The 19,265-nt window shown below is 36.1% G+C and overlaps 1 protein-coding gene across 3 annotated transcripts in view; it reads left to right on the top strand.

The window, feature by feature from the left end:
• Positions 1 to 19,265, top strand: part of LOC306855322 (3',5'-cyclic-AMP phosphodiesterase 4C-like) — a 62,154-nt gene extending 42,889 nt beyond the window's left edge. For 2 of the 3 annotated variants that reach the window (XM_079393926.1, XM_079393927.1), the window contains exons 2-15: positions 6,677 to 6,853; positions 7,265 to 7,301; positions 8,778 to 8,848; positions 8,962 to 9,011; positions 9,167 to 9,279; positions 11,713 to 11,806; positions 11,991 to 12,160; positions 12,792 to 12,890; positions 13,142 to 13,306; positions 13,412 to 13,511; positions 14,548 to 14,702; positions 15,391 to 15,513; positions 15,664 to 15,846; positions 17,186 to 19,265. In XM_079393926.1, coding sequence (XP_079250052.1) covers positions 6,677 to 6,853; positions 7,265 to 7,301; positions 8,778 to 8,848; positions 8,962 to 9,011; positions 9,167 to 9,279; positions 11,713 to 11,806; positions 11,991 to 12,160; positions 12,792 to 12,890; positions 13,142 to 13,306; positions 13,412 to 13,511; positions 14,548 to 14,702; positions 15,391 to 15,513; positions 15,664 to 15,846; positions 17,186 to 17,590 — 1,942 coding nt within the window. In that variant the 3' untranslated portion in view covers positions 17,591 to 19,265. Of the gene's footprint in view, positions 1 to 418; positions 611 to 6,676; positions 6,854 to 7,264; positions 7,302 to 8,777; positions 8,849 to 8,961; positions 9,012 to 9,166; positions 9,280 to 11,712; positions 11,807 to 11,990; positions 12,161 to 12,791; positions 12,891 to 13,141; positions 13,307 to 13,411; positions 13,512 to 14,547; positions 14,703 to 15,390; positions 15,514 to 15,663; positions 15,847 to 17,185 lie in introns of those variants that run through there. The other variant, XM_079393928.1, reaches the window with a different exon arrangement.

Genomic DNA, 19,265 nt, shown 5'->3' with positions numbered 1-19,265 from the left:
TAATTTGTTTGTAATATTTTTAAATATAGTTTTATTATATTTAGGGAATTTGAAGGAAAATGTGTATTCAATAGTAGTGAAAATAATGTTACAGTGAAAAAAAGTGTAATACTCCTAAAAAAAAGATTTATTTTCTTTTTACAAAGTGCAGTTTCTTATTTTCTGTAAAGCGTGTCTGATCCTGAAGTTATCTGACGTGCGTTTCTGTGGTATTCTACAAATCTGTCAGCCTTAGCATGCTGTGACTTGTCTGCTGGCAAAGAGCACTCGTGTGCGTGTGTGTGTGTGTGTGTGTGTGTGTGCGTGTGTGTGCAGTCAGAATACGAGAGAAAGAGAAAGGACTGAATGTGTTTATGATAAAAACACTATATTAAGCTACTGCATTTCGATTTTAGTCTCTGGATTTTAATAATTCAAGGTCTTTAAAAGAAATATCAAATCAAACTGGTAAATTAAAAGTAAGAAATACATCTTTTTATTCTTCAGGAAATATTTATATGGTAAGGTGGTCATTGGATTTGTGTCCAGGCTTTTTACTAAAAGTCTTGAGAGTTAGAATGGCAGTCTGCTTGCGAACGCGACCAAGATCTGCTGAAAAGCACGTACTGTGGTAAGTTCACTGTTGACATTTGCACATTATACAAACTCCAGCATTTTGTCAGACTGCTCTTCGGAACTCTCAGTATTTTGTACTTTGCTCTTCCCTCTCTGTGGAAATATATGGATTTTGGTACACATTGCTGAATTCTGAGAAAGAAAGACTGTATAGGCTGTAATTGAAATATATTCTGACATTGTTCTCAGTATTTTATATGTTATTATAAAACCACATAAATATTTTAGCTGCTTGTCACGAGACTGGCTGTTTCTGATAGTGTTTCTGAGACTGGCTGATAACATACGCATGTTGACAAGACATTTTTGATACCTGTGTAGTTTAGTCTGGAAAATAGAGCATTGATTACATGTCTGAAATATTTCCTTTGATTATTAGCTAATATAAACAATCATTTCAATATATTATTAGCTGTTTATACACAATAATAAATACTATATTGTGTTCAAGACATCTTGAATTTATCTTGTGCTCAGAGTTTACCAAGATTGGCACAGTTCTACTGAGTAATGGATCAATATTCTAATGAATCTAATGTAAAATCATAAAATAGTTGAATTATGGCTGCAGCATAGCATGCAAACAATGATTTTACCGGTGATAAAATAAAGCAATGACTTGAATATCAAAATAATTTGATGTGAGATTATTTTAATAATCTCACATGGTTTAAACTTCACTATCAATGGTGTCCAAGTTAATGAATACAAAAATTAATAAATCAATAAAAATCCAGAATCAGTTCAAACTGCCACATTCAGTTAATAGATTCATACAGAGTTTGCATCTGATTCAGAGTTTGTGTCAATTCTGATTCTCTCTCTCTTTCTCTCTCTCTATATAAGATATATTACAAATATACCAACATGTACCAACATAGTTTGTATGGGTTAAGAATATATATATATATATATATAGATTAAAGAAATACTGGCCAGCTTTATAGAGAATAAATGTTTCTTTCAGAAGGGTCATCTTTACAGGCACCACCCAAGCCAGCACTTTATGACTCTTGCGTCTTGTTTTTTCCTGTGGCACATTTTTTCATCTGGGTTCCCATCTTTAAAATGCCAAGGTCAGGCTACGGGACCCACCAGGACAAAAAACATAAAACAAAGAATGGGATCGTGTTTGGCTTTTATTGTCAAAGAATCTCCCTGTTGTTTCAGTGTTTCAGTGGACAGTGTTCTTTAATGATAACATCTGTGTCTCAGTGCCAGTTCACCGCTTCTCATAAATGCCTTTGTGAAGCCCAGCTGCTTAGAGTCCATCCAAAACATCAGGAGGAAGGTTAACTTGAAGAGATAAAATGGATGTTTTTCCTAGAATAATATTCAAACTGTCATTTGAATCTTTTGAAGAAAAATGTGAAATTCTGTAAAGGCTTGAACAAAACTAAAAAAGAAAGAGACAAAAACGCACGAATGGTGTGTGAGATACACCCCATTCATCAATACAGATGCACATGCTTTCAAGTTATTATGGATTCATAATTAGCCCCATTTACTCTATCAAAATATAATAAATCATTCTGCTTTTTCACATCCCAGTCACGTTATGATTTCCGAATGGAGAGAAGCAACATTTTACCTGAGAAACTAAAAATAGACCCTCAGCCGCTTAACCTTCACCACAGATATAAATAAACCAAAAGCAGTCCTGGCTCACTTTCTCTTCAAGTCAGTCCGAATCAGAGCAGAGAGTTCTTGAATTCAGACCTACAGACAGTCCTACAAATGAAGGCCTGTTTCTCTTCTTTTTGTGTTAACAGCTTGTGGGCCAGAGGTCTTCATTTACTGGCAATCATGAATGAAAATATGGCTGCACGATAAGTCATTTCATTATCATGATGACGATTTCTGCTTCAATTGATTTATTATGCATTTTCGTATGCAATATTTGCCCACTGGTTATGTTGAAAAAGTTTCATTTTAATTTTGCATTTACATTATCTTGCATTGGTCGCAAGCTTTTGTGGTTGCCAGATTTATTAATTTAAATCCCCCAATTTTCTGGTTTACTTTATCGTCCCAACCTGGCAACCGCACACATCTACATTATGGTAAAAACAATAATGAGCTGAAAACACAGAAGTTGAACTTTAGCGCTTTCCGTTGAGATATTCTGTTCAAATAAGTGTAATACAGCCAGCCTGTTTTCTTTCACATAGTCGTCTACACTTTTTGCTTCAACTCAATCTTTGAGGAAACCATGCGAGTTGGGAAAATTCAGTAATTCTGATGACACATTAAAAAGAAATTAAAATAACTATAATCTTGATTAATAATTAAAAACAATATTTAAAAGATTCTCAAAAATATTATATTTGAGTAAAATAATCGTTATTACTATTTAGCCATTATTGTGCAATCCTAGCAGGGTCGCTGCTGGCCAAATGGGTGCCCTAAGCAGGATTGCATTGTTGTGCACCCTCCCTCAAATATTATGGAAGTAAAAACAAAAAACAAAAAAAACACTTACTATATGGGTCTAAATAAATATATTGTAATTAAATTGTATTATTTACAAATTACAATTGTAGCTCTAGACAGTTACCTATGGCTATTATTTTATTAATACAGTTGTCTGATTGATTTTATGGTCTCAAGCATTCAGAACTCACGCAAAAGAAAATTAAGCAGTTTTACTACGATAAAACCATGGTTAATTTTTGTAAGGGATGTGATGTCCACGTTTTTTGTTGAAGAAATTATAGAGGCTGTGTTATCTATAGCAAAAAAGTGGCCAAATATAAAAGATTAAGTGGATATTTGAATTAAATGTTTGGTCAATAGCCTATTAAACAAGGATTTGATCGTCCTGTAAGTGTAACAGCAGCAATTACCAGGTCTTTGGCTCCCTTTGCAGGCATTTGTAATAACATGTAATGTTAAAAAAAAAAAAAAAAAAAAGAACAATAGACACCATCACAAAATTTGTAATGATCTTACTGGTTATAATGGGACTTATATTGGTTTAACTGTAATGGACCTTGTTGGTCTCTACTGGTAATTGGTCACCTTTTATTGGTGGCTTGTTAAAACCAATAAATCCTAATGGAATATGTCCCAAAATACACAACAGAAAACCATTAAAAATGGTTTTAATGGTTTAAAATTTATGGTTTGTAATGTTTGTAATGGTATTTGTGATTCATTTGTGATGGTATTAGAATTTTCTGTGATGGTTCAATTGTTTATTTTCATCAGGGTTGTTTTATATAATACATTTGAAGTCATTTTAAAGGCTGTTGTTGGCTTGGTTTTGTTTTTATAACCACAAAAATATTATTTTAATATTTGTATATTATTATTTGAAGTAACAAAACCATGGTTAATTTGCGGTTAACATGGCTACAGAAACGTCTCCGGTTACGTATGTAACCATGGTTCCCTGAGTAGGGAAGGAGACACTGCGTCCTCTAGGGGTCGCTATGGGGAACGCCTCGGCATGACCGGTGTCTTGAAGCATATATCTAATCACGACAATAACATTGGCCGGGGACAGCCTATGACGTCACTACCGGCGCGGCCACAGTATAAAGGGGCGCCGAGAAAATACATCATTCACTTCTTCGTCTGAAGCTTGCGTCCGAAGCATGGCACCGAGCCTAAAGGACGCAGTGTCTCGTTCACTACTCAGGGAACCATGGTTACATACATAACCTGAGATGTTCCCTTTCGAGGGAACTCCGAACAGAATACCCACGCCACCATGCTGAGGGGAGTGCAAGTCAAGCACAAAAAGGTGAGCACTAAGTACCAACTCTACCGGGCTAAGGGAATTGCCCCTGGGACGGTTAGACGGCTGTCAGTGACATTATCCTCTACGGCCAAAGACCCGAGCTGCATACCCTAAAAAACTTACCTGTTAAGGGCTGGGACTCTTGGACCCAGGGTAGAGCTCGAAGGCATCATAAGAAAAGATTACTTTAAGGAGATACGGCCAAGTGCCTTGGATAGTAGCTAGGTCCTGGCCTGTCACCGAGGGGCTACCGCTTGCTCTGCACGAGCTCGCTGAGGGAACTGTCTCAACAGACCCTTGGTAATAACCCACTGTTCAAGCCCAGAAACATTGGGAGAAATATGTAGAGTGGGACCCAAGGTGAAACCGGGGCCTAACCCACCCAAAGAAAGGACACGAAGACATCAGAAAGCCAAGAAGGCTCCCGCAGAAGCCTAGCGACTTGGCAGCATGATCCAGCAAGCATGAGGCCGAAGATGAAGGCTATCATCCAGGCTGGATCTAGTACCGACAGGTGAGACCATCACCACAATAAGTCGACAGATTGTACTCACCCACCACCGCTCCCGTGCAGGCCCAACATGAGAGACTGCAACACAAGTGCAGGAGGGTCCTGCATAACCTCGGTCAGACAGAAAGGGTGGTGGCTTCAGCAAGCCAACACTTGAGCACGGAGAGTCATGTAAACTCTGCAGAAAGAAGGGCTCCCGGAGTGCAGTATAATGGGTTAGAACATGTTATAAATCATCAGTCCAATAACTGCAGACAGACCCACATCGTAATTCCTTACTGATAGGGAAATTACTGATAGGGAAGATTCCCGTCAGGTCCTTTCCCTGTTCTGCCTATGAACCACGAATCATGGGCAATGGGCAGATAATTCTCACTGCACCCGCAACGCGCAGCATGTAGCTCCCATGTCCCACGGGAGCTAAACATGCTCCGCTCACGGGCTAGATTACCTCCAAAATCAAGCGAGAACAGAGCCGCCGCCGCGAATGCGTCGCTATTCCCGCGAGAGGCGAACACGCTCATGTAGACACGGGTATTACAATTCGGGTAAAAATTTAAGCACTCACCTCCCCTCTCAGTAGTCTCGCAAATACATCACGATGAGCACAAGCAGTCTCCTCGTGAGTCAAGCACATTCAATTCATGCCTATTCCTCACGAGAAATAAGAAATGAATGCAACGAGTGCATTCAACTCCCTAGAGAGCCGAACGCGCTTGCTCTTCACCACACACACAACACGCGAGCTGCGTGAAAACTGCGGGTATCAGAACGTGCTTATCCCTCACAGGAAATAAGTAATGAATGCAAGGAGCGCATTCAACTACCTCATGAGCTGAACACGCTTGCTCTTCACCACACACACACACAACCCGCGAGCCGTGTGAAACTGCGGGTATCAGAACAAAGCCTCCGGCGAGAGAGCATGCACTCCTTGTCCTGCTTAGCTTCTGCTAACATAGACAAACTGGTCAGTGAAGACAAAGAAGAGAATGACGTATTTTCCTGGCGCCCCTTTATACTGTGGCTGCGCCGGTAGTGATGTCATGCAATTACATTGTCGCCGGCCAATGTAATTGTCGTGATTAGATATATGCTTCAAGACACCAGTTACGCCGAGGCGTTCCCCATAGCGACCCCTAGAGGACGCAGTTCGAAGTTCCCTCAAAAGGGAACCATAATTTTTGGGGGTTTTATTCATGTTAAAACCATGGCTAATTTTTGTAAGGGGACATGGAAACTTGGAGAGAATATTAGATGTGTTGGTGGTGGTGAAATTATTACTGACATTAAAACACGTTATTAACCTCAACACCCAAAAAAGTTTCACAGGATTATGAATGAAAATGAACGGGCTTCGTTTTCATCTTCTTTTTTTTTTCTTGGCGCCGGATATCTGATCAAGGGCATAGTTGTCCATCAATTATGATCATTTGCATTCAGCCGCGAGCGGGAGCTGGTGCGGATGCGGGAATGGCGCGTCACGTTTTTTGTTTTTTTTTCTGAGCAACTGGGATGGTGCCCTACGCAAACTGCGTACTCTGCGGGAGCGGCGGTACTGAATCCCAGTATATTCATTCAGAATATATTAAAAATAAACATAATTCTGTCCTTTTCTCTTGGATAATCACGTTTAACATTTAAAATAACACTTGTCCTTGCAGTTGCAAGAATGGCAGTGCCTGAAATGTATGTTGCCCTTTTCAGTATTCCTTTAATCAAGTGTCTGGCGTTTTCTTCTTTTTGGCTGTCAAAATGTTCCCTCACATAATTAACTTCACCTGTCACCTGTCTTTCTGTTGCAGTTTCGATGTGGAAAATGGGTTGTCAATCGGGCGCAGTCCATTGGACCCCAGTCCGAGCTCAGGTCTGGTCCTCCAGGCCAACAGCCAGAGGCGAGAGTCTTTCCTTTACCGCTCGGACTCTGATTTCGACCTCTCACCCAAGTCGATGTCCAGAAACTCCTCGATGGCCAGCGAGCTGTGAGCTTTCAACATGCACTAAAGCAAAATATGTCATAGTACTTTGTCACTGGACTGGCTCAATGGATTTTTCTATTTCCCTCTTAATTATTATTTCCATCTTTCAACATGTAGCTCTTAAGAGCAGTACATTTATTTATACATTTTTGAAAACTAAAGCGTCAAATTTAAATTCATCAATGATTAATTGAAGGAAAGGATTTAGTCTGTGATTGGAGGAAAATGGGTTAAAATATAAGAGGGATTTGGCAACCAAAGGGGAAAGTTGGTTTAGCATCAGAGAGAAATATTACATATGTACCAGTCAATCATTTACAATAAGACAATGAAATTGCTTTAAGAAAATAAATTCAATATTGCTATCTTGCTAAATTAGTAATTTAATCATGATTCTTGACTTCTCTTTTGCAGTCATGGGGAGGACATGATTGTAACGCCATTTGCTCAGGTCAGTTAGTTGTTCATTTGGTAATCTGAGATATTACCCCTCAAATGATAAAGTCATCATTGTGTTAAATGAGAAAGTAATCTACACTGCTATTAGAATTGCTTAGATAATGCTGAGGTTAATAGGTTTTAAACGGGAATTCATGGGTTGTAAAAAACTATATATATATATATATTGAAAATTTCTATATGAAACTGTTCATCTGTTATTCAAACAATTTGTTCAAACTGCTGATTGATTCAGAAACAAAGCGAGTGAGTGTCACTGTTGCACTCGTGCTTCAAAATGTCTTAGAAGAACCTTTTTTTTCTAAATGGTTCAGCACTCTTGCTTGCATGGTATTGCTAAATTATATCATACAATATAAATTAAAAACAAAAACCCATCCAGTGTAAGATGACGTACAGGTCCAGGCAGCAAAATTAAATGCATTAATATTTTAAACATTTTATTTCTTCAATAATTCATTGCACCAAATTAATGCACTAAATTGATAGACCTAATATATACAGTATGTAAAAGCTTTTATATTTGCACTTTCAAAGAGTTCACATAATAGTGCAAGGTACTGTTATAGTAATCTTAGCTCAAGGGGGAATATTATTAATTAATCATAACTCTTTATAATTAATTATAATATTTGGGATAAGTTAATAGAATTAGCTTGTTGTTATATCTTAAAATATTAAGACATTCATTTAAACATTAAGATGTATTTTTAAATAATACTAAGATGCTTTTTAAAAAAATTTTTTTTCCTAAAATCAGAAGGTATCAAGACTAAAATATTAACACTTTTTTATTTAGATGTCGATGTATCTATTTTTATATTTAGATCTAAAATACGTACACATTTTGTTTTAATATTTTAAGAATATCAAAACTATTAAAAGACCAAAGAATGTTTTCGGGGCAGTTAAATCTTCACTGGCAGGTATTAAAATGCCTCATATATGTAGTGTAAACTGCGGTCTCCAGTAGGACAGAGCGGCACAGACCTCTGGACTTATGGAACTCCAGGGTGACGTGGGCATCAAAGCCGAGGCTGAAGTAGTTATTGAACACGTTTAGAATTATACAATCAATTGACCAGGTCGTCTAGTGAATGTGATTATTTATGAATTCAAAGAAACCTTAATTTCCAGGGTAAGAGAAATACCCTTTTTTTAAGGTACAGTACTACTCAGAGCATGTAACAAGATCAAAATCGTTAAGTTGACTTTGTTGCAAGCAGGGAATCAGAAACAAATACTCATATAATTCATATAATTAATAAATGTGTGTCTGATTGGTCAAAATGCTACACTGTGCACATTGATTTAAAATAAGATCTGTGTAAGAAAGTGTTCTGTAGTTCTGTGGCCATTGTGTTGTGCAGATACTTGAATGTGTAATATGTTTGTTTGTGTGTGTGTGTGTGTGTGTGTGTGTGTGTGTGTGCGTGCGTGCGTGTCTGTGTCTGTGTGTGTACTGTAGGTTCTTGCCAGTCTGCGAACAGTGAGGGGTAACGTTGCAGCTTTAACCCACGTGCAAGATATAAGCAACAAGTGAGTCTGTAGCCGAAACACCTTCAGACAGTCGGTGAATGGAAGGATTAAAAAGAGAAAGATTTATAACAGTTGTCACATGAAGTCTCTTTAATCTTTTTCCTTCATAATAGGAGACTGTCAGGCACTACCCCCCAGTCTGCCTGTAAAACAAGCCTGTCCGGTGAGTGTAAGAACATGAACTGGTCTAGCCAAAGATAAGCACTTTTCCTTTCTGTAGACCTCAGGCAAATGTTTATAGATGTAAATGTTTGAACATCTGAATACTTACCAGTAACGTATTATCGATGTTCTGACGTCTGAGGTTGTTGGTTTCAGATGAGGCATATCAGAAACTCGCTGTCGAGACCCTTGAAGAGCTGGATTGGTGTTTGGACCAGCTGGAGACCCTGCAAACACGGCACTCTGTCAGCGAAATGGCCTCCAATAAGGTATTTAAAGCAATATTTCAGTCAAAAATGACATTTTGAATCATTTGCTCTCACAAGAAAATGAGATGATGTATGAGCTGTTCTTATCCATGCACTGAAAATGTATTTATAATGACAAAAAAGCAACATAAACTGTCCATACAGTGCAGCCTTTACACTATATTAGTACACTTCTCTTGCTCACAAGTCAAATATGCCATCTGTGGAGCAGATTTTATGTCATAAAGTCTGTAGTTCATAGTTTAACTTTTCATTGGCTCATTTAAAAGCTATTTGTTAACTATAACTATTAAAAATCATTGTAGTTCATTGAAATAGAGCTGAAATAAAATAAAATATAAATTGAAAATCTTAAGTCATAATTAGAAATGTTTCATTGGCAGCAAACTGAAACAAGATACACTATATTGCCAAAAGTATTGGGTCACCCCCTTCTAATGAACAGGTTTGACTACTTTAGTCATTTCTATGAGTACAAATCTTAATGTTTAAGCATATAATGATATTCTAGGGAATTGTGTGCTAATTTTATTGCAGGAGTTTGGACAGGACCCTTTTCTAGTCTAACATGACAGTGCCTCTGTGTATAAGGCAAGGTTCAAACAGAAATGATTGATTCAGTCAGTGTGGAAGAACTTGACTGGTCTGCATAAAGCAAAGTCCTAATCTCAGCTGAACACCTCTGGTGTGACTTTAAATGCAGACCTTGAGCCGAAAACTTATCACCAAACAGTGATGAGTAGTCAAACCTGTTCATTAGAAGGGGGTGACCCAATACTTTTGGCAATATAGTGTAGGTTGAATTACAAACATAAACAGAAATATTTAAAACTTAATAGAAATGAAAATTACTAAATTCATGAAACCTAAACTAAAATTAGAATATTAATAAAATATTCATATTATATAAAATATTCATAAATACCATTTTAGTATCAATAATACTAAATAATGAATAATGAATAAATAATACTAAAAAATAACACTGCACACATATCATTTGACTTCAAAAGACAACTGAATGAGTCATATGAACTACTTCTATGATACTTCTAGTAATAAATATAATTGATTAAATTGCCTATTAATACGTTTTTGGGTACAGAAAGGTAGTACATTTAGATTTTAAGATATTTATGTTAATAATAACATGTCAGTAACTTATAACTCAGTCTTTGAATTAAATTCCTGTTTGATGTTGTGCATGTTCCACACCCAAAGCCATGCATAAAAATAGCAACAATGCAAACAATGCCAGCATATTTCAGTACAATGAAGAGAAACTTGGACATAAGCAATGTTGACAGAGTAGTTTCAGTTATTGCAGTGCATGAGGCCTACTGTAGTACAGTATGTTTACTACTAGTCAAAAGTGTGGTGTTTCATTGCAGTGCTCCATATTCATTTTATATTATGTGTTAATCAGGGTTGATAGTCATTTTGCTGATGCATGATTACATACCCCTGGAATGCACTGTAGTGTCTGAATGAATGTTTCCCCGCACAGCTTTTGGTGTGGACTCAGTTACCATGGTAACCGGGTAACAGTGTGATGAAAGTGAATATTGTGCTACAGGGCTCTGATTCAGTGTGATACACACTCATTTTCTTCATCTGCTGTTCACAGTTCTATTCATTGTATCAATTGCTGTTGTTTTCATTGCACTGAAATCAGTCCCACAAGTTCAATAAATGGAGTGTATTTGAGTGCATTAGTGTCCGCCCACTTTCTCTGGTTTCGAAAAGTATTTTTCCCATAGGGAGTTTTTGCCATGAAGCCATGAACCAAATTAGCCAGCTCCGAGGAAAATAACGATCTTACAAACTTTCATTTGAAGCAAGAAATTATATGAAAACCAGACAAAAAGACAATGGTATGAGACTGTGTACTTAACAGCTTTAGTGAGGGAAGGAACTACAATCCCGTGAAGCATTGCAAATGACATTAAGCAAATTAAAAATGACAGAGGAAATTTAAACTATACATTTATCTATAGAAACTATATAGTTTATGTTCATTGCATAATATGCATGTCTATACAAAGTATTTTGAGAGCGTAGAGAGACCGACTTGATAACGTCATTCGCGGTGCTTCATGGGAGAGGGCGGAGCTAAATATCTTATTTGGCGTCTCTTTGCTCACTGCTCTCTGATTGGTGGAATTTCAAATTCAAATTCCTATTCCACATAATTCTTTTAAAAATAAGCTGAATTAATGCAAACTGATGAGTCCAACAAAAGCACATACAATCGATTAACAACCTCGAAGCAAGTCTGTCTTTAAAGTTTTATCAGTTGTTAAAAATACATTTCCCTATGGAGGTTTTATTTCCTGAACTCAAGAGAATATAGAATATAATGAGAATATGAATATAATTGAGAATATAATGTTTCTAATGTTTTATTAATTTTATGTGTTGTATTATTTTTAGTTTAAAAGAATGCTCAACAGGGAACTTACTCAGCTGTCAGAGACCAGCCGGTCAGGAAACCAAGTGTCGGAGTTCATAGCAAGCACAATTTTACGTGAGTGACTTTGTCATTTATATGTAATTTACAAATTTAGGAACTGGATTTATGATAACATGGTGTGTTCAGCATTAATTCAGAGAAATGTATATGGTATTTTTCTTCTATTTTCCCAAATTGCATCTTTCCTTTCAATTTGAATTTAACTCAGGGCTTTTCACGTACTCCGTTTGTGTTGCAGAAAAACAGCATGACGTGGAGATTTTGTCAGCAGCATGTAAAGAGGAGAAAAAACGCCGTCCGATGTCTCAGATAAGTGGATTGAGAAAACTGAGCCCCAGTCCGAGTCTCCCTCCAACATGCATCCCTCGATTTAGTGTCAACACACAACATGAGAGCCTCCTGGCTGAGGTGTCCCTTCACTTCACTCTTTCTAGATCAGAATTGCAAGAAATAAACTAAGAATTGCGATCGCCTTTTACCGAATCACAAAAAGGGAAAAAGTCAGAATTTTGTGCGTATATCTGACAGTTCTGACTTTTTTTCTTCGAACTGCAAGAAACAAAGTCTGATTTTTAAAAAATTCTGTAGTGGAAACAGGCTTCCATAAAAAATACACCAGTGGGCCTCCCCCTTTTTGACTCTAATTGTCCACAGCAATATTAACATATATTAATATAAGTATGTATGTATTTTTTTTTACTCCCAATTTCTACCTGATAAAATCATTTAGAGCTTGTAATAACTAGAAACATGCATAATTATTATAAAAATGCCCATTGAGGTTTTTTTTTATTCATTTACACAACTTTCACGAGGTGTGTTCATTTTAATTTAAGTGCATTTTTATATTAGTCAAGTATATTATTATTATATTAGTCATTGTTATATTAGATCATGGTTCCTGGTTTGTTCATTTCGATTAAGTATTTATGATATCTTTCTTTAAATGACATCAAATTCAGAGATTCATAATGCTATATTATTATTGTTGTTGTTAGTGCCCTTCATTGGAGTAGAATGACTGTATTTTTCACTCTAGGAGCTTGAGGACATCAATCGATGGGGTATAGATATTTTTAAGATAGCAGAGTATTCTGGGAATCGGCCACTGACAGTCATAATGTACACCATTTTTCAGGTAAGATTTTTGTCTTGAAATATCTCTTGACATAAATGTTCCACTGCTTTGCTATTGTATTTCCTACTATTTATAAATACTCTTGAATAAAACACAGCAGATACATAGTAGAACTGCCAGAAGAAAAAGATCATAATTTTATCGTTATGTAGCATTAACTGAAAATAGCTTACTTATTTTTTACGCTGACTTTAACTGCAGGTTTACCTGATATTTGATTACTGCATGTTTCTATATTCTTTAATTCACAGGAGCGAGATTTGCTCAAGACCTTTAAGATCCCATCAGACACCTTCTTAACTTTCCTCATGACTTTGGAGGATCACTATCATGCGGACGTGGCCTACCATAACAATATCCACGCAGCAGATGTTGTGCAGTCCACACACGTTCTTCTCTCCACACCTGCCCTAGAGGTCTGCATGGATGATCACACACATACATAGTGCTCATGGGAAGTGACCTCCAAACAAACCAGCATATATTTGTGTGTTTGTTTTTTGTTTTGTTATGACTTTCAGGATGTGTTCACAGACCTTGAGATCATGGCTGCTCTGTTTGCGAGTGCTATTCATGATGTTGACCATCCAGGATTGTCTAACCAGTTCCTCATTAACACAAGTATGACTCTTTAATGACAAACCATTCAAGTAACTGCCTAATCCATTCACTTAGGCTCTGTCCCAAACACAAACACAGTTTTTTTTTTAAACTAGTGATACACCAAAATGAAAATTCTGGGCCAAAACCAAAAATTCAGGATGCACTGGGCCGAAAACTGAAAATAAATGTTGATTTAAAGTTGTTGATTTAAACCATCAAACTATCACATTTATTTATTAGGCAACACTAAACAATATATCAATTGCACATAATTGTTTATGTCAGTTTTTTTGATAACAAAATTGTTTCTACATTTTTTGTTCAAATTAGTGCTGTCAAACGATTAATCGCATCCAAAATAAACGTTTTTGTTTACATAATATATGTGTGTATACTGTGTATATTTATTATGTATTTATAAATACAAACACATGCATGTATTTGTTTAAGAAAAACGTTTATATAATAAATATATTTAGATATAATATAAATATATAAATGTATATACATGTAAATATTTTCAAAAATATATAGTGTATGTTTGTGTGTATTTATATATATATATATATATATATATATATATATGCATCATAAATATACACAGTACACATACATATATTATGTAAACAAAAACTTTTATTTTGGATGCGATTAATCATTTGACAGCAATTTTTGGATGGTAGGCGTGCTACAGATAATGTTTAGTAAAGTTGACGAATCAGCGGAAAACAGTGCCAAATAAAATATTGATCTAGAGATTTAAGAGTCCATATCAGTATCGCTTAAAAACACAAAATCGATATTGTTAATCCAGCACTATAGCGTCCACACAGCTGACATGTTTACCTGTTGTTTAACCACAGTGTTTAAATAAACCAGACACAGGCAAAGTCAAAACGCACCATCAGAGAAACGCTAATTTAACGTCACTGATTCGGTCAATAATTTTGGCCCTCCAGAATTGTTAAAAACTCCCTGTTGCTGAAATTTCAGTGCATCACTACTAAAAACCCAGCGGGACCTTAGCAGGTTGTTTTTTTCTTCACTCTTTCAGACTCTGAGCTCGCTCTCATGTACAATGACGCCTCAGTGTTGGAGAACCATCACTTGGCTGTGGGCTTCAAGCTTCTCCAGGAGGAGAACTGTGATATCTTCTGCAATATCAGCAAGAAACAACGACAGTCCCTACGACAGATGACCATAGATATGGTGAGGCTTTTACACGTTGATGACGCATCTCTCTGAAATACTTGATTCTGATTGGTCAGTCACAACATTCCGGGGTGTGTTATTCGCCAACAGCTTGGAATGTTGTGGCTGACCAGGAAAGACATGCTCATTTGGGTTTTTGCGACTGTTGGTTCTTTCACATCTCTCATATCACACAACTGCCATCATCTCGCGCCTCAGTTATAGATTGTATTTACTGTAAAACAAAACCGTAGGACTTAAGTATTAATAGTAGGCCTGCGTGCGATGAAGTGTTCATCTTGTTACCAGAACGATTGTTTTGTACACTGTAATGGATTTAAGATAATAAACAGGTAGGAAACTCATACAGGTTTGGAACAACTTGAGGGTGAGTAAATTCCAGAATTTAAATTCTTGGGTAAACTTTCCCTTTATGGAGAACATAAAAGTGAATGGTTTATTTTACTAGCATAACCAGATGTCTGGTAGTAATGATGTATGAGCGACTGACTGTTTCTAAATGATTCATTGAGGTAATGAATGGTCTGTGGCTCATTTGTGAATCAGAATACTGCGGTGTCTGAATGACATGTGGAAAAAAGTCAGAAAGCTTTAACCCAGATAAAAACATTTGAAGTAAAACAAACCTTTTTAAAATGTCACATTTCAAAAACAGTTTTCAATGCTTCTAATGTCGCCTCTCCAGGTATTAGCCACTGATATGTCCAAACACATGAATTTCCTGGCTGACCTGAAGACAATGGTGGAAACTAAAAAAGTGACCAGTCTGGGAGTCTTGCTGCTGGACAACTACTCTGACCGAATACAGGTACTGCAGTCTCACTCTAGCACATGCATTACAATTCCTTACTAGAAAACTCTATTTAGGTCCACTTTTGGATGGCTAGTCAACTATCTTGGCTTTTTTCAGCCCTATTTGAACAGCTAAATTGTAAAAATTCTTTCTTTTCTTGGAAAGGTGCTTCAGAATATGGTTCACTGCGCAGACCTCAGCAACCCCACCAAACCCCTGGAGCTCTACAGACAGTGGACAAATCGCATCATGGTGGAGCTCTTCAGACAGGGGGACCATGAGCGTGACAAAGGTATAGAAATCAGCCCCATGTGCGACAAACACACGGCTTCTGTGGAAAAATCTCAGGTATGATTATGTCTATTTTAGGGGTTTGCAAGCTGGGGTTTGGGAAGGTCACAAAGGGGCGCTAGGGGGGTCTGCAAAAAATTGAGAGAACAAAAAATGAAAAAATTACAATTCGTTTTTAAGGCTATCAAAGGTAATGTGTGTACTTACGATATTATTAAAATCTGTTTTTATAAATGTGACCCTGGACCACAAAACCAGTCTTAAGTCACTGGGGTATATTTGTAGCAATAGCCAAAAATACATTGTATGGGTCAAAACTATCCATTTTTCTTTTATGCCAAAAATTATTAGGATATTAAGTAAAGATTGTGTTCCATGAAGATATTATGTAAATTTCCTACCGTAAATATATTAAAACCTCATTTTTGATTAGTAATATGCATTGCTAAGAACTTAATTTGGACAACTTTAAAGGCAATTTTCTCAGTATTTTGATTTTTTTTGCACCCTCAGATTCCAGATTTCCAGTTCTATCTCGGCCAAATATTGTCCTATCATAACAAACCATACATCAATGGAAAGCTTATGTATTATTAAGTTTCGACAAATTTACACTTATGACTGGTTTTGTGGTTCAGGGTCACAAATAAGTAAATATAGATGTAAATAAAAAAGTGTTTTCTGATAACTCTTTTATTAATTTGAGAAATTACTAAAAAGTCTTTGTAATATCACATTTAATATCACTGTATGAATGGGTTTTTACTGTAATGAATGGTTATTTTTTATTACATAAAAAATATAGCTGTATAAAACTGAGAGAGAAAAAAAAATGAAATTACAAAATTATTTTTTTTTACAACTGTTAAAACAAGTTAATATGTGCATTTAAGATGTTAATAAAATATGTTTAATATAATGACTCAACATTCACTAAATTTGATTCATGAAATAATGAATAGTCCATATTTTATTTTATTATTATCAGTAGTTTTTATTTGGAAGAAAATTATGAATTATGAATCTATTTTAATAATTTGCAAAATGACAGTATAAAATCCAGTTATTTAAAAAAATATTCACAATATCACTTCATATTTTTCTCAAACTGTATAAATAGGTGTTTATAGATCAAAAATATCTAGCTGTAAACTGGGAGAAAAAAAGTGAAATTTTACACACACAAAAAACAAACAAATCAGGACTGTCAGAGATAATATATGCATTTAAGATATTAATAAAATATGTTATGGTATTGACATTCACTTAATTTATAAAATACTAAAATCATGAACTCATGAGATAAATTGTGAGTTTTTAATTGTTAAAAAAATCTTGCCTGTCCTTTACTATACTGTACTAATGACGACCGTGTTTTTTATCCTTGTTTCGTAAGGTGGGATTCATCGATTACATTGTCCATCCACTATGGGAGACATGGGCTGATCTGGTCCATCCCGATGCTCAGGACATTCTAGATACATTGGAGGACAATCGCGAATGGTACCAGAACATGATGCCTCGCAGCCCGTCTCCCACCCCTGAAGAGCAGGACTCTCGGGCCACGCTGGGCGTCGCAGACTCGGCCGGGGAAAAGTTCCAGTTTGAGCTGACTCTGGAGGAAGAGGACGGAGAGCTAGAGGCTGAAGAAGAGCACACAGATAAAGACCGATCAAGGGCTTTGACGGACCCCAGGCATGCGCAGATGTCCCCTCGCGGAGTCGCTCCCGTTTTAGACAGCAGCGAAAGAGAACTGGACCAAGAAACAACCAGCGTATCCATCCTGCAGTTGGAAACTTAACAAGGCCCAGTACTAAGAGTGCTGCTTCACTTGTGTTTCTAAGTTGCACTTGGGAATATTTTGGGGTTGAGTAGAACAACCATACACTAAAAACTAAAAAGACATGGGTTTATCTGACCAAATAGGCCTGTATTTTGAAGCTATATTGTGTCCCAGACACAAACTTTTGCATAAGGACTGAGGTCGAAGGTGTAGATGAATGTTTTTGTGGTCTCATGGAGAAACATGAGTCTTCCCTTGAGTGACTGTCTATGCCAACTGCAGAGGAAAGCTGATTTACTCATTATGTGAACTTTTTCACTCGACTCTAGAATATTTATTATCTTGAACCTTTTTAATAATGAATAACTTAATGCTTTTGCTTTTTTTGGCCACAGAGAAATAACTTAGTCGAATGAAACGGGACAGTTGCAGGAAATATTAAGGCAAGACACCACAGATGAATGGAGTAAAACATATTTATATAACTAATAGATCACCATACTTCTCCAGCTGATTAATCACAGTACATTAGTAATAATAATAATTTTGTATAACAATTTTTTAATGTCATGTTAAAATATGTAAATGAAGCATTATATAATTAAATGATGCACTAATTTGTTTACATTTCCAGAACAGAAATCAGAACATTGATTTTAAAACAGCCTTTAAAAATATCTTTTGTAATTGAAATCTACAGACACAAAAAGATCAAGTGTAATAAATAAACACTCAAATATGTATTTTGGAAGTTTTATTTAAACTAGTCTAAAAAAATGAAGCAAAATGTAAAAAAAAAAACTATGGTTTTGCTTGTAGTGTCTTGCCTTAACAGGTTAGCGATAAGATTGTGATCGTTAACAACCTCAGGATAATGTTGATTTCTTTTTAATGTAGCAAGACTCCAAAGTGCAGTCACTAAACTATCTGTTTATAATCTTGTTTTGAACAAATAGGAAAAAAAATATAATCTAAAAGCCACATTGGGCTCATTAGACGACCGTACGGAGAATCCCTTTACAAGCGTCTTTGTACTGAAATACCTTTATACCTCTTGACACATTAGCACTATGTAGACATAATGATCATATCGAAAGAAACAGGGTTGATATTTGAACTGATTTGTGAATAAACTCGAATGATGACAAATCTAAACTCCCTTAAACTCGACACTCGTGTGTGAATCAGTGTTTTACAGTGGTTTACTCTGCTGTGCCCATGTTAGAGATTGCCTCCACTGGGTGCTATCAAGAGCTGAAGTGGATCCCAGTTTTATTGTGAGGTGGATTTAAACAGGAAGTTCTGGTCTAGATCAGCACAAACAACCCTTACTCTGAGCCAGATGCGTGTCCACCTCACATAAAGGGCTGTGGCTAACTGATCCTTAAGATCCTGTTCTGATATTGTCTTCATTTTCAGAGATCTTTGCCTCAATATATTCCATTAATCTGAACCTGTTTATACACAGTCAGAAACATGCTATGAAATTGGAGGAGTGTGCCATTTAAAAAAAACAACATTTTTTAATACTAAACTGGGATCAGAGAAAATTGTGTAATAAAATTAAAATTAAATAAAAATTACTATTTCATTCTAAATTCTTCTAATGGTTTGAAATTGTGAGATTAATCACAATTATTGTTTGGGTAGTGCATATGTAATCATTTTGCTATATATAAAGAATATTTTATTT

The sequence above is a fragment of the Barbus barbus genome (assembly GCF_936440315.1).
Source record: "Barbus barbus genome assembly, chromosome: 35".
In the NCBI taxonomy this organism is placed as follows: Eukaryota; Metazoa; Chordata; class Actinopteri; order Cypriniformes; family Cyprinidae; genus Barbus; species Barbus barbus.
This window is presented reverse-complemented; position numbering and strand designations above follow the sequence as displayed.